Consider the following 22,560-nt stretch of genomic DNA (forward strand, 5'->3'; position numbering starts at 1 on the left):
CCCTACCTCAACATAATAAAGGCCATATATGACAAACCCACGGCAAACATCATTCTCAATGCTGAAAGACTGAAAGTATTTCCTCTAAGATCAGGAACAAGACAAGGATGTCCACTCTCACCACTATTATTCAACATAGTTTTGGAAGTCCTAGCCACAGCAGTCAGAGAAGAAAAAGCAATAAAGGGAATACAAATTGGAAAAGAAGGAATAAAACTGTCACTGTTTGCAGATGACATGATATTATACATAGAGAATCCTAAAGATGCCACCAGAAAACTACTAGAGCTAATCAATGAATCTGGTAAAGCTGCAGGATACAAAATTAATGCACAGAAATCTCTTGCATTCCTATACACTAATGATGAAAAATCTGAAAGAGAAATTAAGGAAACACTCGCATTTATCATTGCAACAAAAAAAATAAAATACCTAGGAATAAACCTTCCAAGGAGACAAAAGACCTGTATGCAGAAAACTATAAGACATGGATGAAAAAAATTAAAGATGATACCAACAGATGGAGACATATACCATGTTCTTGGATTGGAAGAATCAATATTGTGAAAATGACTCTACTACCCAAAGCAATCTACAGATTCAATGCAATCCCTATCATATTTCCAACGGCATTTTTTTACAGAACTAGAACCAGAAATCTTAAAATTTGTATGGAGACACAAAAGACCCTGAAGAGCCAAAGCAGTCTTGAAAGAAGAAAACGGAGCTGGAGGAATCAGACTCCCTGACTTCAGACTATATGACAAAGCTACAGTAATCAAGACAGTATGGTACTGGCATAAAAACAGAAACATACATCAATGGAACCAGATAGAAAGTCCAGAGGTAAACCCACGCACCTTTGGTCAACTAATCTATGACAAAGGAGTCAAGCATATACAATGGAGAAAAGACAGTCTCTTCAATAAGTGGTGCTGGGAAAACTGGACAGCTACATGTAAAAGAATGAAATTAGAACACTCCCTAACACCATACACAAAAATAAACTCAAAATGGATTAGAGACCTAAATGTAAGACCGGACACTATACAACTCTTAGAGGAAAAACACAGGCAGAACACTCTTTGACATAAATCACAGCAAGATCTTTTTTGATCCACCTCCTAGAGCAATGGAAATAAAAAAACAAAACAAAACAAAAAAAACAAATGGGACCTAATGAAACTTTAAAGCTTTTGCACAGCAAAGGAAACCATAAACAAGATGAAAAGACAATTCTCAGAATAGGAGAAAATATTTGCAAATGAATCAATGGACAAAGGATTAATCTTCAAAATATATAAACAGCTCATGAAGCTCAATATTAAAAAAACAAAAAACCCAATCCAAAAATGGGCAGAAGACCTAAATAGACATTTCTCCAAAGAAGACATACAGATGGTCAAGAAGCACATGAAAAGCTGCTCAACGTCACTAAGTATTAAAGAAACGCAAATCAAAACTACCGTGAGGTATCACCTCACACCAGTTAGAATGGGCTTCATCAGAAAATCTACAAACAACAAATGCTGGAGAGGGTGTGGAGAAAAGGGAACCCTCTTGCACTATTGGTGGGAATGTAAACTGATACAGCCACTATGGAGAACAGTATGGCGGTTCCTTAAAAAACTAAAAATAGAATTACCATATGATCCAGCAATCCCACTACTGGGCATATATCCAGAGAAAACCACAATTCAAAAAGGCACATGCAACCCAATGTTCGTTGCAGGACTATTTACAATAGCCAGGTCATGGAAGCAACCCTAATGCCCAATGACAGATGAATGGATAAAGAAGATGTGGTATATATATAAAATGGAATATTACTCAGCCTTAAAAAAGAACGAAATTGGGTCATTTGTTGAGACGTGGATGGATCTAGAGACTGTCATACAGAGTGAAGTAAGTCAGAAAGAGAAAAACAAATATCGTATATTAACGCATATATGTGGAACCTAGAAAAATGGTACAGATGAACTAGTCTGCAGGGCAGAAATTGAGACACAGATGTAGAGGACAAATGTATGGACACCAAGGGGGGGAAAGCGGCGGGGGTTGGGGGTGGTGGTGGTATGAATTGGGCAATTGTGATTGACATGTATACACTGATGTGTATAAAATTGATGACTAATAACACCCTGCTGTATAAAAAAAATATAAAATAAAATTAAAAAAAACTTGCCCAATGCCATTCTGTTCCTTATCTTTACTTAGGTATACTTCAGGTAAGATTTATACTTTGCTTTAAAAAAACTCAAGACTATTTAATGTTTTAAAATTTGGTACAAGAAAACACATTGTAGGCAACTGTCGTTCTCTGTAGCAGGAAAAAAGGGAAAGTTTTTGCCTTTTTCCATTTCTTAGAGACAGAGAAATGGCAAGCAGAAAAACCCAATGATTCGTGAAGGCTCTCAAAAAAGTTCCACGGCAGGTTTTGCAGGCAGGGCCTTGGCCTTGGGTTGAGTTCCTAAGAGATTCTGTCTCACTGACCAAATGGCATTAAGTAGCAGCAGTCAGGTGAGTTATGGGGAGCTGGGGCGGCCCTGAGTCATAGAACCACAAGGAATCTAGTTTCCTGCCAATTCATGAAATACTAGACTGGAGGTGTCCAAAAGCTTTATGCAAGGGGACCAGCACGCATTAGGCTGATGATTGACAATATTCCATCGCTACCGTGCCCTTTGGAAATAGGATGCTAGACGTTTCTGATTTCTGCCATGTGGACTGGGTAACCTAGGAGAGTGTCTCTATACCTGAAGGAAACTGAAAACATGTTACACAATGAAGGCGACAAAGATGCTCAGTCAATGACTGGTAACAATGACAACAGCCGTGATGATAAATGAAAATGATGAAAAATGATTATTCATTTAAATAAACTGATAACTATATGTCTGTATTTTATTTCCAGGTGTGAAGATCAGGAAGCTAGAGGAACTATCATATTTTCCAGTACTTTAAACGTTTGGATCTGTGAGAGAAAATATTAGTATACCATGTCCGTAATTTCTGTAAGTGCCTCCTGCTGAGTGCCGGTGAAGAGGCCATGGCCATATAAGCCATATTTTATATCTTCAGGGCCAAACAATGAGATATTTGGAAATATCTAGGAATTGATTACAGGTAGAAAAAAAATCACTGTTGAACATATTTATCCTTGACATAAAATTAATAGAGTATGGTAAAAATTTTAAATGCATCTCTAACATTATTTCTGTGTGCAAAATAGAGAGTACTGAGCTAAAAGTAAGAAAAATAATCTAGCCATGATGTATGCTTTCATGGCTGTATCAGTGAGTGAAAGCACCTCGTAAACTCTCGGCAGCAGCTTTCTTTTACTGGGGAATGGTCATTTCTCTCCATTTAGCCTCAAGAGGGACTCAGGTATGCAAGCCAGGAAACCTGGAAAGAACACAGTTCTAGCTTCCACAGAAGGCAGTTCAACCTTGGAACACCCTGCAGGGACCATCTTCAACCTTGTTTTGAGATGACTGGTTTTCTCCACTTTGTTTCCACAATATAGGTTACCTAGATCTGACACCCACTGGCACGATAGGTTACCTTGCTGTATTGACATCACTGTGGGTCCAGAGATTATCATTATCTTTAATCCTCAGAATAACCTCCTCAAGAGTCACATCGAAGAACTCTAGCCCAATAAGAACACTGTGCCTTTTTCTCTAACTAGTGAGAATAACTTGTTTCCAGAGTCATCTATAAGTTTCTTAAAATAATAGGAAGTAAACTTATTATAGAAATTCTGATGGATACCACCAGGCTCAGTGAAAATAAGGAAAGGGTAATTAAAGCAATGGATGAAGAGTGAGGCCCTTCCATGTTTACCTAAAATGGGGGCTAACTGTCTCGGTTAATTAGAGCACAGTGAAAATGAGAAGACATGTATATGTTTGTTCATCACTTGGGCCTGATAGTTTCACACAAAGGAAAAATATTCAGACCATCACCACCAAGCTTAGGCACCACTGGGACAAACGCCTGGTGTGAACCACAAGAGGGCCAGGTGAAAAATAATTCAAGCACACGCTGACTTGATGGTGGGAGCAGTGGCATAATTTACACAAATGTTACAGCTGGGAAGGTTTTGGGCTGAAAGATCTCGCTAGATGGCACATAATGCTACAGGTATTTGACCATTAGCCCTCCCCTCTTTGTAAATATATTTTGTAAGAGAAAAGGTAAAGAAAGCTTTAATGTTTCCATATCTTCTGCTATCAAAAGTTCTCCAGAATCCAAGTAAGCACTCACCAAGTGACCTTTAACCCGGAGGTATATCTAATTCAGGAACAAATACCTGCTTTCCCTTTTTTTTTTTTTTTTAACAGATGTAATTCTGAAATGTAGATCACAATTTTTACAGATACTGGGGAGAGGGTCAGCAAGGGGATGGCGTGGCATTCAGGGGAGCACCACCACGAATGTCACGGCACCATGATGCCCTGATAAACGGCTTGGTTGGAAGTCAAAGCAGTGGTTTTACTCTCAGCATGGCATCAACAAGATCTGAAGCACATCTTCCATCTATTTGAGCCTCAGTAAAACACGGATAATAGCATTTCCCCTACTTACCGAGATGCACCACAAGGTATTAAATAGCAGCATTTGGAAGGAAGGCACTGAGCACTAAAAAATGTGAGATGAATCATTAGCATACGACTCCACAAGGATAAAGAGTGAAAAAGCGAGTCAAGCCCTGGCACGTTTGGACCATGTGCCAGGTGTTTGGTGTAGGACAAACATCTGGATGTGTGATTATATTGTGTATTCTTCCTTCAGCTGTTAGAATATTCTAAATATTAGGGATCAGCAAAAAATTACTTTGAGCTTTGAAAATGGGACCTGGTGAAAAGTTTAGACTATCAATTGGGAGCTGGCAGAATGCTTTCAAGAATGATAACAAACCAGGCTGAGAAAAACCTTTCTGTCGTATATACAGAAAGGCTTCTGTCGTAAGGGCAAAGGCTCCAAATCAGGAGGAAGCTTCAGCAGTTCTCTTTGACAGCATCCTCTATAGCATTTCTTCTTCTACCCTTAGAATTTCCGGTTGTATAATTCAGTTACGTATTAGGACAAGGTGTTAGAATACTTTGCGGGTTCCAACTGATTTGGATGATAATGAGTTAACATACGATGGGCAGCACTTCTAGATTCTACAAGAGCCACTGCTTCCCCCCTCGCCCCAAGGAAAAAGCAAACGTCAATGCTATTTTATTAATTTTTAATTATGTCTAAATTGAAGCCCAGTATTCCTTTTCCTGATGCAGATACCACTTATGGTGTGATTTCAGTCAAAACATTTTCTTAGTCTCTATTAATCCCTTCTCTGTAAAGGAAAATGACATTTGCTATTTATCTCTCTGAAAGCATACTGAAATAACTTTATTTTCCCCAAATGCATATTATGTATACACAAAATAAGTATTTTCTATGTTCTTACTGAAGTTTAAAATATTGTCTTTTTAATGGGATAGGATGGCCTCAAGTTTGACTATAACTGTACAAAATGCTTGAGGAACTGTCTTTTTGCCACAAACATCAAGCAGATTAAAAATCTTGAGGACAAACAATATTTACAGATACTGACAATTCCTTCTCAGCTTGGGGCCATTCTGTACTTCACAGTGTGGACAAAACCATTCTGTAAAGTGTTGCAGATACAACTCTTAGAGTTAAAAGTCCCAAGATTAAGTCCTGAGCCACAGCTTTGCAGGGGAATATTTTTTATATTGCCTCTGGAAATACCACAATTTAGATAGAGGAGTGATATCAGACAAAGTTGAAAAGCACACTGCTGTTACAGAGCAGTCTGTTTTCCTGATTCTCAGAGCCTTAATATTTTAAGACTGACATTACTCATTATGACTGAGCCATCTGCCCGCGACAATCTTCCATGGCTCAGGGACCAGGAGTGACTGGACGTGATGGGAAGCTGGGGTGCAACCAGCCTGCTCAAGCAGATTGAGCCCTGAGGCTCAGCGAGCCAGCAAAGAATTGGACAGACAAGATTATTCCATTACATCCAGTTCTGCTGAGGTCATGGAGTCCTGCCTTGTTTAAATTAGACTTTACGCCATATTTAGTCAACCCTCATAGAGTTAAAAGTTTAGTGTCTCTGTTGTCTTCAGTTGGCTAAGTCTACATCAGGCTGCAAGCCATAACACTCAATTAAACCAAACAGTTCTGGCTGCAGAGCTAGTCAACACGCAGTGTTAGGTGCCTGTAGCCGAGAACCATCCTCCCTGATAATGTGAAAGAAAACGGACCCACAATTCACAGAGCCATCAGGAAAACTGCTGATGCTCTAAGGCTGCAGTGTACAGTATCATTGTTTCTCTCCAGATAAGCTAAGACAAGAGGGACTTTCTCCAGGGAGAGCCTGTCTGACTGCACACAGGCATCTACACCCGCCCCACACCATGTGCCAATCATCTTTACTATAGTCTATTTTTTTCTTCTTCGATATTTAACTTCTATTTTCACGAGGTCCACGTTTCTTTGCTCACTTTGATTAATTTTATCCTCCATCAGTTTAACTTAAACCAGACCAATAATTCTTACGGGAGAAACATTTAAGAAGGGTCACTTTACCGGGCAGATCCAATAGATAAATAACATGCAAATTAGAGAGTAATAAATTAATCCTAACTTATTACCCTGTGAATTAGGATTGAATGTCAAAGTAGGTCTTATTTTTGGCATTCTCCCTTTTCAATGATCACACACTGCAATCTTCGCAATAAATAATTTTCCTTTAGTAAGTGGTCTGCAGACCCCTAGTTATTAGGGACAGCTCAGGTCACAGTCACCCCCGAAGCCTCCCATTAGTTGCCTCTCAGTATGAGTTTGCATGTAGGAATGGTTACTGCTGCCCAGAAGAAGCCTGTCTGATGTTAATTAACTCATCAGTTCCCCTCTACTCTCCCTGCACTCACCTTGGGGATGCTGAGCTGTTCCTGGGGAGGAAGATGATACCGCGAGAGCCTCTTGCGAGTCTAGAGATGAAGGGCAACGGCTCAGGGGGGTGGGTGAGGCAGGGGCTGCCGGTGAGGTCAGGTCCAAGGAGAGGTCAGCTCTGCCCCGGCTCACACTTCGGCTTCTCAGTTCCTTCTCATGCGCCTCAGCTGCCAACTGCTCCAAGTATTTGTATCTGAAAGTTAAATTCCAAAGGGTTTCCGTAAAAAGAAAGAGGAGCCCGTGGCTGATGCTTGTTTATGGATGAAACACCTGCAGAGTGAGCTGGTTTCCTGATGCACAGAGTACAGTGCAGGGCTGGCTGGAGGGCCCGTCTGCCAAAAACACCCAGCAAAGCCAAGATGCTAATGATTAAAAATCCTGCATCATTCATAACCAAACAAACAGGGGGAAGTGGCAACATCACAGTCTCCAGACATTAGATCCCTGCTGCAGAATCCTATTTTGCTCTTTTAGGAAACATTTGTACCAGCAAGCAAAACAGCAATAATGACCATCAAAAAGCCCCAGCAGTGACAGCTGAAAACCACACTCCCTCAGAGCTCGCAGCTGTGAAATGCGAGGGTGCCTTGGTGCGGCAGAGAGGAACAATGCCCCAAAATACCAAAAGGTTGTTGGACGAAGCCCTCTCTGGATTTCTGAACCTGCTTCAATGCTAACAGCAATGTGGCTGGAATTCACTTTGTTCTCTCGGTGTCGACCATGGAAAGTTTTTTATATTCTAAAATATTTCTGAGTAGGACTCAGACATCCAATAGCTTGGACCTGACGTCACATATAGTTTATTCATCAAAGTCAGTTTAAAAGAACAAAGATACATCTGTTTTGCATTTCAGGCAGGCAGAACCCAGTAACTGTTTATTAAGACCAGCTACCAATCATCTTCCTCATAGTGTGCTTTATAGATCAGACCAAAATAACTTTGAAATATGTGCCTCTTCCAGATGTCTGCTAATTTTACCCACCATTATTTGTTCAGGAATAAATTTATGAACTCAGCTGTAGCAGGTTTCTGACTATCGTACCCACCATGAAACTCTGAGACAGCTTATTCCAGACCCTCCCTCACATCCATCCGGGTTCACTGCTTCAGTTTCTTCCAATGGGCAGGCCCCCACCCCCAGACACTGCACACCGCACTTTTACTTCAGCCTGATAAGAAAGGCAGAGCGCACAAGTAAAACCTTTCAGAAGGATGCATTTAAAAAGCACGTGTTTCTTCGTCCATCCTTCGGGGGGCGTGGCCCCCCACATCTGTAGTCATCACCCCTTCTCTCTGCCAGTCCCAAGGCAGTCAGTCTGCCCTTCAGGACAGGCTCGCACACGCGTCTCCCTCCGGGAGGCCTGCCTTGACCACCACAGCTGGAAGTGATCCTGGCCTTGCCTCTGAACTCATGTCGGATATGTAGTCCATTCAACTCAGATGGCATTTTACATTTACTGCCCGGCATATGTAGTCATCTTTTCACGTGTGTAGGTCTGTTTTCAACAAACAGATAATAGGATTTTTGAGACCAGGAAGGTTACCATCCTTTGCCCTTTCCTTCGGCACTGTGCATTCGTTGGCCGACGGGAGGCAGGCGACGTGTGCAGTGAGGGACCTGCCAAGCAGTAGCCTACCTGTACGTCTCCCTGCAGCCCAGGGCACCAGGGGGCAGAGCCAGCTGACTGCACTTTCCTGGGGAGTGAGTGTACTTTCATGGTGAATCTCTTGATAAAAGACGTGGAACAGATCTGCATTTACAAACGTCTGCGTCACCCTTACCGGGTGAAGCTAGACCCAGAAAGAAAGCTTTAGAAACTCTGGACTTTCCTTGCCAACAATGTCACCTCTCGAACAGCGCGAGAGGGACCAAAAGGAAGATATTTCTGAACTTGAATCAGACCAGCAAGGAAAAACCACCTGGCTGTGGAAGTGACAGGAAACGTGGAAGAAAGTGTTCTTGAGGGCAAGAGTCAGAGCCCATATTTTAAAAAGTCTGGGGGCAAACGGAAGGCCAGGAATGCTATGAGCCCAGGAGGAGTTCCTGAGCACAGGTGTCCCCACATGGAGTCCAAGCCGTCTGCGACAGGATGGGGGACAGGAAGGAACAAAGTGCAAACCAAGGGGCCTGCACATGTCCAGGAGATCGGAATCCTGGAGGAGGGAAACAGTGCCCTAACAAAATCAGAAGGGTCCAGGGAGAGAGGTAAGAAAGCCTCGCACAAAAGACTTCAGGCCAGGAGGACAACCGATCACTAACCTCCATTCAGCTGGCCTGGCCCTGGACCTGGCCTCTCCATTCCCCTCCCTGTGGGCAGCCAAGCTAGCAGGTATGTACTGGCAGCCAAAGGGTTCACCCCATTTTCCGGGGGACCCCAGGGGTGGCTCATCCAGGTTCTGGGTAGATATGACTCGAAGACTACTCCTGTGCACCCCTCGGCTCACAGATGTCATCCCTGAGGATCCTTTAGACAGGGGGAGAGTCAGGGGTTGAATCTGAATCATTCCGAGGATGTTTACATGGTAAACAAAAATGGCAGGGGAAGGGGCACGGGGCCTTACTAAATGGGTAGAAATTTTCAGTTCTACAGATAAAGAGTTCTGGAGGCTGGTTGCACAAATACGTGAATGTATTTAACACTACTGAATTATACACTTAAAAATGGTTAAAATAACAAATTTTATGTTATGTGTATTTTTCCACAATTAAAAACTTTAAAAAATGGAAGGGGTGGGGAGGCCCAGGTGTCAAGAACCACTAAATCTTTCAGTGTTCCCCCGAGATGGGCCAGAGTGGGGAGGGTAAACAGGCGTGCACGGGGAAAGCCAGGCTACCCGGCATGGAGAGCTATCTCCCACAGAACCTGGGGAGGAAGCTGGACCTATATCCCGACCTTCCCTTAGACAGTGACTCTAAGTGGTACTTGATCTAGGAGCCCGCCAGCCCATCTGATGACTGTCACATCTCTGGCTGCCTAGCAACACCACCCCCAACCCACAGACTCTGATGTAGCCTCCCAGGTACAAAGCACTGGGTTTTCTATCCACAGACCACAGCCCCCCAAAAAAGACTTTTTCACCTTTGCTACCCTTGTTGAAACAGTCTCGTTGTCCTGCCTCTGTCCATGTCTTTGTCTTTTCGTTATTTATTAAATATTCTGTTGCATGCCTGTCATGTGCTAAAAACTGCAGTAGGCACCAGAGATTTAATAATACATAAGAAAAACCCCACCTTCTTGGCACTCATAGTTCAGGCGGAGGTACAGAAACAAACTTTGGTATGAGCTCAATACCCAACAGGGTTGCAGGTGGCAGGGCTGGTACTGCCATCAAGGGAACATACGATCATCTCTTTTCGCAGGGTCCAATAGAAACCCTGCTTGACTTTCAACTATACCGACTTACTAATGACTCTTCCTGCCACCCAACTACTCGGAAATTCTACCTTACATTAAATCAAAACCTGGCTCCCTCTAAGTTCTACTCTGTCCACAGACCGTGCTCAGAACCCTCTCTTACTGCTTCATGATCACTTTCAGGCATAATTTCCCAAATCCTTGCCCAGTCCCAACTTCCCCCCTTGCACTCTGTCCTCAGAATCTGTTTCCCATAAGGTACCTCCTCTCCATGTCCCGCTGTCTCCCTCAGACTACTCTCCACCCTGACCCCCACCCCACTCCAATAGTTCCCAGCCTGCATCTCATTCCTTACCACACCTAAAAAAGGATTCTTCATGAATGTCAAGTCAATCAATATCAGAGAGATCCTCTCTTATAATACTTAAAAAAAATTAGAAATAAACCTAACAGAAACTTACTCTGGGTCTGCACCATTATCAATAAAACACTGCCTGAAATTATAGAATGAGATGACATGAATTGAAATTTTAAAATTACAAAATTCATTACCCCTCAAAATAGCAAAATGACATTTATCTTGTTACACTCGATGATATGAACCTCAAAAACCCTCTGCTGTGCCTCTTGCTGTCTTTTTGAGTCTCTGCATTAGGGGAAAGAGTCATGGGACCAAACAAACATGAAGAGTTAGAGTCCTCTTCCGTGTCTCTTTCTACCTCTGATCTCCATTAGTTTCCCCATCCATTTCCAAATTCCATTACACTTGGAAATCTTATCTTTTCCTGGCTTAACAGGAATTCCCAACTGCTTTCCAACAAGGGATGAAAGTATATCTCCCTCACTTCCATCTTTACCAGGTAATTCAAGCATCCAACTAACCAGGAAAAGTGGCTGGTCCAAATCAAAGGAAAATGCTTGGCTGCTTCCCCAAACCTCTGGGGAAACAGGGGTGGGCTGTAAGGAAGGAATCCCCCGTGGAGCCATGGAGAGCCCACTCCTGCACCAGCTACGAACGCCCAGGCAGATGGGTGGTGTGGGGCTGAGGTCGGAGAGCAGAACAACAAGGGAGAGAAGAGGAGTGGAAAACTCCTCTGCATGAATTTTCCAGGTATAAGTGATGCTCCACTTTGGGGGAAAGAGCAGTAAATAATACTCGGAAAGAGGTAGTAGCCCTAAGTGATTTGGGAAAAATTTGAGGTCAGTCTGAATCAATTCAGACCTTGACACAGCACCTGGTCATCTCTCCAGGAGCTTTGAGGACTTGCCTGTGCAGACATAACATGACAGTCAAGTTGTCCAAAAGTTCAAAAAAGTGCAGAATCTGGTGGGGAATCTAAAAAATAAAATTTGATTTCTTAAACCTGGGTATATACGTCATGTCCCCCAATGTGAAAAACAGGTACTAATTAGACACGAAAAAGTCTCTTTGTTTCTTTGCCAGCAACTTTCACTCTAAACTTGCTGGCCACAACTGATTACCAGGATGGCAATAATCTAACAGAATGCCGGAATTAAAGCAATGCCATGGTTTTGTTTATGAGGCTGACGTAAGCATCTAATTTTTAAATTGAACACAGGCAGTATCCACTCTTCCCTGCCTCAGACTGTCCTGATCTATTTAGCTGATGGTGTCTAAAAAAAATTAGCACAATTCCACTTTTTATTGGCATAATTCAGAGACTGTTAGGTTCCTGACTGGCTCTGGCATGAACTCAGCCTTTCAGCTCTCCATGCAGTAACCCCATCTGGTGGTGGAGGGAATAACTGCAGGCTGTACAGTGCTGGGGGTAAACTTGCCTTTTGCTGGTCTACTCCCAAAAACAATTTCCTGTGCTTATCTAAGTTTACCAGACACTGAATACATTAACTTGGCATGGTTTAATGGGATTCAAAGTATGTTGCTATTGAAATGAACATTGAAATGGTTTACAGCTTAAATATTTTAAAGCTGTTGGTTCTTTTGCTCATTTATTCGATACATCCTTCTTAAGTGCCTGCTATGTGCAAGCCCTGTGGCGGGCACTGGGACACCAAGAAAAATCAGGTACGGTTCCTGCCATCCAGGAACTGAGTGCGGTTCAGTAGGAAGACAGGCAAATGATCAGGCATCTCCATGGAGAGTCTCAGGAGGGTGTGGCACCCCAGTCAGTGCATGGCATAGTGTGTGTGCTCAAATATTTGTTGAAGAAATGCTGAACAAGTGACTTGGAAACACACAGGAGGGACACCTAACCCAGGCTCAGCAGTGGTGGTGCAAAGCATTTAAAATATATACCATATGGCAAACGAATATGCTTATTTGGTGAACAGTTTTGGAGGAACAGACACATATCTCACACCATGAGGGCACTAAATAATAAATCTGTACTTTCTTGGGAAATTGAGATAACCAGGACACTCTATTCTGCAAAATGCCAGGTACCCAAGGTCTTAGGTGTCTTAGGTGAAGCCATTATATTTTAATTAACACAGTCTCCTCTGCATGCCTGGTTGAGTGCAAAGTCACGTGCCATTTGGTTACAAGGGGAAAGAAATGAATACAAATACAAACCTTTCTTCTCTTGCTTGTCTTTGCTCTTCTCTTTTGTCTAAATATTCTCGGCTAATGGAAATATGCAGAAGAAATGAAATGGGAAAGGAAAAGAACAGAATTAGATGCTCATAAAATTGCCAAGAAATCATTAACAGAGTATATAATGAAAGCCCACTATCGTATCAGAAATGGAAAGTGGTTGTCATTGAATTTTTAAAAAATAAATATAAAGGCTATACTTTAAAAGTACTAAATATAATGAGTTTTCTATAAGATCACAGGGATGAAAACATGGGATTACTGGATTCACTCAGAGACTTTGCTAATTACTCTTCAGAAAGAAGACTAAGTATACGAGGGGAGGGGAGATAAAAACATTTTTAAAAGTTAAAACAATTCATAAATAAAATATGGCAATGACAAGCAAGCAATAGCTTTCAGAAGTGATTAACACATAACCAAGCTCTGGTAACTCCCCAACATTCATCTCAAGAATTAAATCTGAGTGGGCCCAAGTGTCTTGGCCATTTTGTGTTGCACTCTACAGTTTGCACGTTCCTTCCAGGGCCCAGGATTCTTTCTCCGCATCCCTCACATTCTCGGTTTCTAAGCAGAGATCACTGGAAGCTCTTGCTTTGTGCATTCTCTCTTGTCTTTATCCACAAGATGTCCAAATTTGTCTAATTTTAATGTTTGTTTTTCTGTTCCTACTGGAGAGGTTCCAACCTGAATCTAAGTTTAAGACTGTGTGGTCAGTCACTTCTCAGTTAACCATTTGTTTTCCTGGAGAATTCTGACATCACAGTTTTCTACCTCACAAGGTAGCTTAAGTACTCCACCCCTCTGTGCACTGATAACTGGATATAAAGGGGTACTAAGTCAGAGCAACTAAAGCAGGTTAGGAGAGGGAGAAAAAGCAAGAAAGACACAAATTTGTTATCATTTGTAAACATCCATTCTCATCACTTACCACACTAGAAATAATATTTCCCATAACCCAGAAAACTTAAGATCATATTCGACAAAAATAACAACAGATAAGAAGGCTTTGCAAAGAAAAAAGCACAAGGATCATGACTAACTTAAATCAATGAAGTGGCTGATAAAGGATCAGCCATTTGGGTAATCCCAGGGACTACTCTATAAAGCTTTTCCTATTTCCTTCTTTGAATTTCTTTTCATTCACATCCTCAGATTTTCAGAATGGAACTGAAGTCATCATAATTAATAGTTCTCTGCAGTCTTTACTGATGATCAGCATTCCTTTCTGGACAAGGATTATTTTGCCAGGGTCTCTCTATGCTCTTAAATGACGAATGAGATCCTTTTATGACCAAGAGGAAATAGTGAATAGCTATGAACGTGATCTCTGAAGACAGGTTGCCCGGGTCTAATTCTCACTCTGCCAACATGTGTGCTGAATATATATTACAAGGCACTCTTGTCCTATTCTTCTGGGACTTAAAAAATATAAATACTAGATGTATTGTTTCACAGGTCCATGAGGCACTGTTCATTTTTTTCAATATTTTGTTTTGTCTTTCAGATTGGAGAATTTCTGTTGTTTTAACATCAAATTCACTGACTCTTTCTTCTCTCATTTCTATTCTGCTGTTGAAACCATTCAATGAATTTTTTATTTTGGTTATTGTATTTTTCAGTTCTACAAGTATTTCCATTTGGTTCTTCTTTATATCTTCTATTTCTCTGCAGAGACTTTTCATTTGTTTCCAGAGTATTTGTCTTTATATCTTAGAACATGTTTATAATAACTGCTTTAAAGTCTTTGTCTGATAATGACAACATCTATGTCCATTTGTGGTTAGCATATTTTGATTCTCTTTTCCTTTAAGAGTTTTCCTGTTTTTCTATGACAAGTTGTTTTGGATTGCATTCTGTACATTTTAGGTATTTTGTAATGAGACTCTGGACATTATTTAAATTCTATGAAGAATCTTGATTGTTTTCTTTTAGCAGGCAATCAACTAAGTCAAGTTCAGCCGGCAAGTTCTGACTGCCTTCTGATTTCGGTTCCAATGTTAGCTCAGTGTTCAAATATTTTTAGTGCTATTCACATCAGGCCCTTATATGCACCACCCAGTGGCCAGTCTGGGACCTGAGTGTGTTCCACTCAGTACTTAGTTCTTAAAGCCTGTGGTATGCTGTTTAGGTCCTGAGCCACATGTGCACAAAACTAGAGAGGATCTCAGGATTGGTCTCTTGATCTCTCTCCTCTTTGTGGCTTTCCCATCATTTTCTGGATTCCCTGGGTCTCCCTTCCTGGTCCTCTAGCCAGAAAGCTTGGGCTTTATTTTCCCTGCTCTGCTGCAGACTTTCAGTAATTCTATCTGCATATAGGGCAATGCAGCAGGAGGACACAGAGAGGAAAAAAAGTGCTCTTGCAGTCATGCTCTTCTGATCACAGGAAGGGTTCCCTCCCTCAGAGTTTTAGGCGCCAGCCTGGACACTGCTGCCATCACTGTGCTTCTGTAACAATATTGCTTGGAGGCTGGGGTAGGAGAGAAGAAAAAAATAAGAAAAAACAGGAGACTTCTCAACTCTCTGACCCTCAGGAATTCCTTTTGCAGCTCCCCAGTCCAGAAAAAGAGGGCTTCTTTTACAGCTCTTTCAGTTCACACTTGGTATGTGATTCTGAGTTTTGGAATGCTGTTGAGTACATGCCATGTGATATTGGAGGGAAAAAATGGTAAACTCTCACTGGTTTGGTGGAGCTTTGAATGCTAGTCTCCATCCCCAATTCACCTGCTCCCTTTCACAGTTCAGAGTTCTCAGAGCTCCATGCTTTAAATCTGTCCATGATTTATGGTTGCACTGAATGATGTGATAGAAGAGACAGGAGGGAGTGTGCTGATTCCATCTTTCCCAGAACTGGTACCCTGTTTTAAGAGGTTTTCAATCAAAATCTTTAGATGCGTAAGCTAATCTCTGAATTTTCCACGTGTTTCAGTCAGATTCTCTGCTGCTATTTGGTGGTGAAATATGTGAATCTCTCAGACGGCACTGAATCAGGAAGCATTTAACCTGTTCCAGTGGTTTTACAAATTGGTCTTTCCAAAAGTGACAACTTCCAGAGCTACCTCATGAGAAATGGTGCATACAGGTCTGGTCTTTCCATATATCATTTGGTAGAAATCTGACAGCTCAAGGTATATACCACACAATTATGGTATGAGAAGGATGTTGGTTTACTTCATGCAGCCCATAGCCCCATCTTACAAAAGTCGGGATTAGTGTTTCACCCACAGACTTGGGATACTTCTTTTCATATAGTAGTGAGTTACGGTCAAGGCAAGTTCACAACTCTGCTCATGTTTTGGTCATTTCTACAATTATACGTACTCTTCCTGGCTGCTGGAAAAAAAACATTATTGAACTTGTAAATCTTCATTGACAATGCTTTACATTCTTTGTAGATTTCACTGGGAGTAATCGATCAGAATACTTTTCCCAAAAAAGTGAACTGAGGAAAAAGGAAGTGGAGATGGGAGAGAAATAAAAGAAAGAAAGAGTGTGGAAGCTATGGGAGAGGTGAATGGGAAGATGAAGGAGGGGGAAGAAGGAGATGGGGACGGCAAGAGGGAAGTAGGAGAAAGATAAAGGGGACAAAAGAATAGTAGAAGGTATGAAATGTGTAAGGAAAGTGTCTGGCGTTTTATAAAGCACTGCCCAGCTTGAACCCAGGCAAAGGGAGTGTTAGGAGGTTGACCGGGAGGATGGGGGCAACGGGGACAGCTGATCTGGCTGAAGGAGAAAAGGAGTGACGCTGGACTCAGCGGGGCAGACAGGCCAAGACATGGAAGCTGGAGTGGGCCACACCAAAGAACAGATCCTTGGAGCTGGACAGAGACCAAAGCGATCAGGGGGACAATGGGCTGGGAGTAATCAGCACAATGCCTCTTTCTCCCCCACAGAAGGAAAAATTATTGCTTAAAAAATATGAAATATTGCTACAGGGAGTAAGAAACAAACCAGAAAGTGGGAAAAGCATCTTCTTTTAGGCGTCCAATAAAATAAGTATTAACCATATGCAATGGTGAAGGCATGTGATTTAATTTTCAGCTCATTCTTTAAAAAATCTTAAAATCTGTCTTACCTGAATTTGTTTCTTTCCTCCCGTTCTATTCTCTGCAACCTTTCTTCTCTCTCCTGTCGCCGCCTCTCTCTCTCTGCCGCCAAGGACTCTTGGTGCTGCCTAAAGGATGACGTGAGAAGACCACTCAGTGATGACCTAAAGATACAATGAGTTAATGTTTCATTGGCTTGTCCAGTGATTAAAAGTACTAATGCAGGAATCAGTAAGTCCTTGGTTAGAACTGAGGGTCTGCTAGTACCTAGGTAATACATGGGGAAAATTACTGAGTGTCTCAGGTCTCCTGTTTCAAGATCTTCATCTGTAAATGGAGGTAAATAACCTGCTTCATGTGCTCAGAGGACAGAAAAGTGATAATGCATATAAAATACTAGGCAACATGCTTGGCATACAAGCAGTCATCAATAATCAGTGCTATTATTATCAATACGTATTCTAGGAATATACTTAAAATATATATACATTATTCTCTACACACACACACACACACACACACACACACACGTTTTAAAACTGGTCTATGATAAGACTTTGATGAGCTGGAATCAACATTCAATCTAAAACTTTTCTATTTTACATGTACTAAAAATATTTTGCTATACACCAGTTTCTCAATATACCTCCAAAAATAGTTATGTCATCTTAAAACAAGATGTTGGGATGACAGATAAGGAGAAAAAGACAGCAATGGTCTGAAATCTGAATGCAATTAAGGAAGTTTCATTCCATGTCAAAAGCATCCATGAACATGCAGCTTATTCAGAGGACGGCACTTGACTCTGGTAATACCACACAAACAATCTGGACTGTTCACTGAAGATGCTGTGTCGGGGAAGGTCAGCTGTGTGACGGCCTCAGTGAAGAATCACAGGAAATGTTAAGTCAGGAGAATGGGTAGGAGAAGGCAAAATTAGATAACTACATGGAAAATAAAGAAGAGGGTTAGCTGGTAAGAAGAGTCTGTTGGACCCCTGGGGAATAATAAACATAATCTGTTACAGACAATTGGCCCTTCATTTATTGAGGGGAAAAAAAAAAACTTCTAAACTAAGACACAAATATTTCTAATATATAGCTTGGGTAATAGCCTACTTGAATTTGATGAAAATATACCTGTCTGGTGGGGAACACAAGGTCCTCCCAGGAGAAAGATGTGACTCTTGCATCACATACATTCTGCCGTAAGTCACACAGCTGCTCTCCCTAGAAAAGGTGAGTCACCTCTGGATATCAATCAGAGGTGGGAGGAGAAGTAGAGGGAAGAAACCACTATCCCCAGTAGCTACAGGGAGAGAGTAACCAAATCCTATGTAAGCAGCTTTTGGCAGGAAAGAGCTCTCTGCAGGAGAGAGCTCCTTTTGTCTTGTCACTTTAGCAAAGCTATATTGTAACTAACCTTAAACCAGGAGCCCCCATGCCCTACTCATCTCCGGCCCAAGCATACATTTTAAACCTTTTGATCACACAATACCTTGCTTAACCTGTTGGTTCTTTCCTTAGATCAAAGAAGTAAAAATGAAGAATAAGTAATTAACAGATGACTAAATCTTTTCCCCAGCTTCCCTGTCAGTAATCCTATGAACAAACTGTTAAAACAAGATAGCATCTAAAGAAAGATTACAAGGAGTTGACAAGCCTGCATGCAATGGGAGATGGCAAGGAAGCTGACCCCCTATCTCAATGATTGAGATTACTCCCCCTTTTTCCCTTTAAAAATGTTCATGGCTGAGCAAAAGCTTCCGAGTTGGTTTTGAGACATGAGTCCACCTTCTCCCCAGGATGCTGGTTTTCTGATTAAAGCAACCTTTCTGTTTCTACCAGCACTTGAATCTTTTCTTTTTAAGTTTAATTTAATTTTACTTTTTAAAATTAAGTTTTATTGGAGTATAGCTGCTTTACAATGCTGTGTTAGTTTCGCTGTACAGCAAAGTGAATCAGCTATACATATACATATATCTCCTCTTTTTTGGATTTCCTTCTCAGTTAGGTCACCACAGAGCAATGAGTAGAGTTCCCTGTGCTAAACAGCAGGTTCTCATTAATTATCTATTTTATACATAGTAATGTACATATATCAATCCCAATCTCCCAATTCATCCCCCTTCCCCCTTCCCCCTCCCCCCACCTGGGCGGGACATCTGTTCTCTACATTTGTGTCTCTGTTTCTGCTTTGCAAGTAAGTTCATCTGTATCATTTTTCTAGATTCTACATATAAGCGGTATTGTACGATATTTATTTTTCTCTTTCTGACTTACTTCACTCTATATGTCAGGCTCTAGGTCCATCCACATTTCTGCAAATTGCACAATTTCGTTCCTTTTTATGGCTGAGTACTATTGCATTGTATATATGTACCACATCTTCTTTATCCACTCTTCTATTGATGGACATTTAGGTTGTTTCCATGTCCTGGCTATTGTAAATAGTGCTGCAATGAACATTGGGGTACATGTATCTTTTTGAATTATGGTTTTCTCCAGGTATATGCCCAGGAGAGGGATTGTTGGGTCACATGGTAGTTCTATTTTTAGGTTTTTAAGGAACCTCCATACTGTTCTCCATAGTGGCTGTATCAATTTACATTCCCACCAACAGTGGAAGAGGGTTCCCTTTTCTCCACGCCCTCTCCAGCACTTATTGTTTCTAGATTTTTTGATGATGGCCATTCTGACTGGAGTGAGGTGGTACCTCATTGTAGTTGTGATCTGCATTTCTCTAATGATTAGTGATGTTGAGCATCTTTTCATGTGTTTGTTGGCCATCTGTATCTCTTCTTTGGAGAAATGTCTATTTAGGTCTTCCACCCATTTTTTTGATTGGGTTGTTTGTTTTTTGATATTGAGCTGCATGAGCTGTTTGTATATTTTGGAAATTAATCCCTTGTCAGTTGCTTCATTTGCAAATATTTTCTCCCATTCTGAGGATTGTCTTTTCATCTTGTTTATGGTTTCCTTTGCTAAAGCACTTGAATCTTGAGTATTGACTTTTGAGCAGAGAGCAGCCAGACCTAAGTTCAGTAACACCTATATTCTGGGCTCACTAGGCAGCTACTATAGCACCTTGGACCTGTAGGCATCGATAGAATTTTATTTATCTTTCATATAAACAAAGTCCAGACTAGCTTGTGTAACTTCTATCTTATTTAAGATACTGTTACCTATTTATTTTTCTGTTATATACAGCCAAATCTAATCCACGATCAGAGTGGAGGGGTTTCCTATGCCACTCACACAGTGATTGAGAGAAATTGTTATGAATGTAACAGACTTGTTTAACTTGATTAATAGGTTTAACCTAGCAGATGACCATATATAACCTGGTGCCCCAAATTAAAGAAAATGCAATCTTCTCAAATACACAGGAACTATTCAAAAACTGATGGTCAATCCTGTGACAAAGTTCAAGCTCGTGAATGAATACCAAGAATTGGTTTTCATGTGGGCTACCTTCCTAACCACAGTGCAGTTGAGTTAAAAATAAATAACAAGAAGATACATCTGAAAAATCCATATAATTGGAAAAATTTAAAACCTTTCTAATTAACTCAGGTCAAAGAAGAAAATTAGAAAACATTCAAAGAGTATCATAATGAAAAGACTATATATCAAAACTTTTAGGATGCTTCTAAAGCGTAATGAGTGAGCAACTCAACAATTTGAAAAGCAAGAATGTAATAAATTCATTATTCTTAGGAATAGAAGAGAGCTTTCTAAACCTGACAATGGGTATTCAGTAAAAAAAAAAAAAATTTTTAACTATGGTAAGCGTCATTCTTAATGCTGAAACATTAAGAGCAGTTTAACAGTAGAAGTGATACAAGGATACCCCCAGAATTGCCTGTATTTGAAGTTATTCTTAGCCAGTACACTAAGTAAAACAAATAAAAGCATAAGGAAGGGAAAGAAATATGTCATTATTTGCAGATAATATCAGCTTTTTAGAGAATCAAAAAAAATACCCCACAAGTTATTAGAATTAATAAGAGTCTAGCAAGGTTTCTCAATATAAAACGTACAAATAGCAATTGTATTTTCATATATCAGCAACAATTTACCAAGTTAACCACAAGGTAACTATGAATTACTTAATTGTATGAAAGACATTTATAAAATTTTATTAAAAGACCCAAATGAATGATAATTATATCACATTCACATATAGAAAGATTCAATACAGTCGAGATGCCAATGCCAATTCTTTTTCAATTTATACAATTCTAATACAATTCCAAATCAATTTTATTCAACATTCCAAAAGGATTTTCCATGGAACGTTACAAGGTGGCTCCAAAATTTTTATGGAGGAACTGAGATCCAGGAATAACCAAGACAATTTTGAATAAGAACAAAGTGGATCACTGGCCCCACTGTATATCAAGGCCATTCTAAAACCACAATGATTAAATGTGAATGTGGTCTTGGTGCAAGAACAGAAACATGGAATGACACAGGCTCATACACATACGGAATCTGGATTCATGATAGATGTGTCATTACTTATCAGCAGGAAGGAAATGAACTATTTAACAAATGGTGCTGAGACAACTATTAGCTATATGAGACAAAATACAGTTAGCCCTTCCTCATACCAGACACAAAAATAAATTCTAGGAAGTTTAAGTGAAAACGTAAAAAGCAAAACTTTACAACTTCTAGATATTAGGATAAGAATTTTTTTAGACAAGAAACCCAAAAGGGAAATCAAAAAGGGAAAATTTAATACATATGCATATGTTAAAATTTAAAATTTGTATACATTGAAAGACTAAGGATAAAGAAAAGCCACAGCCTGGGAGAAGCTAACTATAACACATATAAACCACAAAGTATTAGTAAACTCAATACAAAGAGAACCCCTCTAAATCAGTATGAAAAAGACAAACTACCCAGGGGAAAAATGGGCAATGGAAAAATGAGCAAAAGATAATGGGCATTTCACTGAAGAAGAAAATTAAATCGCCAATAAATATATGAATGCTACTCATCTTCACCAGAAATCAGGGAAAGGAAATGTAAGCTAAACCCATAGTGAGATATTGTTTCACACCTCTCAGGTTGAAGATCGACAAAAATTAGTGCCTGATGACACTAAGCACAGAACGAGACAACAAGAACTCCTATATATTGCTTCTGGGAGTCTAAGTTGATAAAACCATTTTGGAGAAACTTAATACATTTGAAGATGTGCATATCCTGCAACCCAGCAATTCCACTTCCAGGTTTATACTAGAGTAACCTTTGCATGTATAAAGATGACAGACATGTACAAGAATACAAAATATTACACCGTTTTGTACTGTTAATAGCTAATAATTAGAAACAGCATAAATATCTACAAATGGAATACTCTATACTTGAGCAAATGAATGAAATACAGTGATACGGACTAACTTGGATGATTCTCAAAAGCACGATATATTGATAGTGACAAGTAGTTTGAAGAACATGAACAGCATGCTATCATTTTTATGAAGTTTAAATACATGCAGAGCAAAACCACACACTATTTAGGGATACATGATATTTAGAAAAATATAAAAACATATATGGAAATGGTAAACACCAAATTCAGGGTAGTGGT

At 40.4% G+C, this 22,560-nt stretch overlaps 1 protein-coding gene across 7 annotated transcripts in view; it reads right to left on the reverse strand.

Annotated features, from left to right (window-relative positions):
• FHOD3 (formin homology 2 domain containing 3) overlaps positions 1–22,560 on the reverse strand; it is a gene marked incomplete at both ends in the record, with an annotated part of 492,573 nt that overhangs the window by 98,455 nt on the left and 371,558 nt on the right. For 6 of the 7 annotated variants that reach the window (XM_082852718.1, XM_082852717.1, XM_082852716.1 and 3 more), the window contains 3 exons: positions 6,954–7,168; positions 12,887–12,937; positions 16,983–17,117. In XM_082852718.1, the coding sequence (XP_082708844.1) occupies positions 6,954–7,168; positions 12,887–12,937; positions 16,983–17,117 (401 nt within the window). The remainder of the gene's footprint in view (positions 1–6,953; positions 7,169–12,886; positions 12,938–16,982; positions 17,118–22,560) is intronic. The other variant, XM_082852719.1, reaches the window with a different exon arrangement.

This window comes from Leucopleurus acutus, assembly GCF_964270905.1.
Source record: "Leucopleurus acutus genome assembly, chromosome: 13".
NCBI classification, from domain to species: domain Eukaryota; kingdom Metazoa; phylum Chordata; class Mammalia; order Artiodactyla; family Delphinidae; genus Leucopleurus; species Leucopleurus acutus.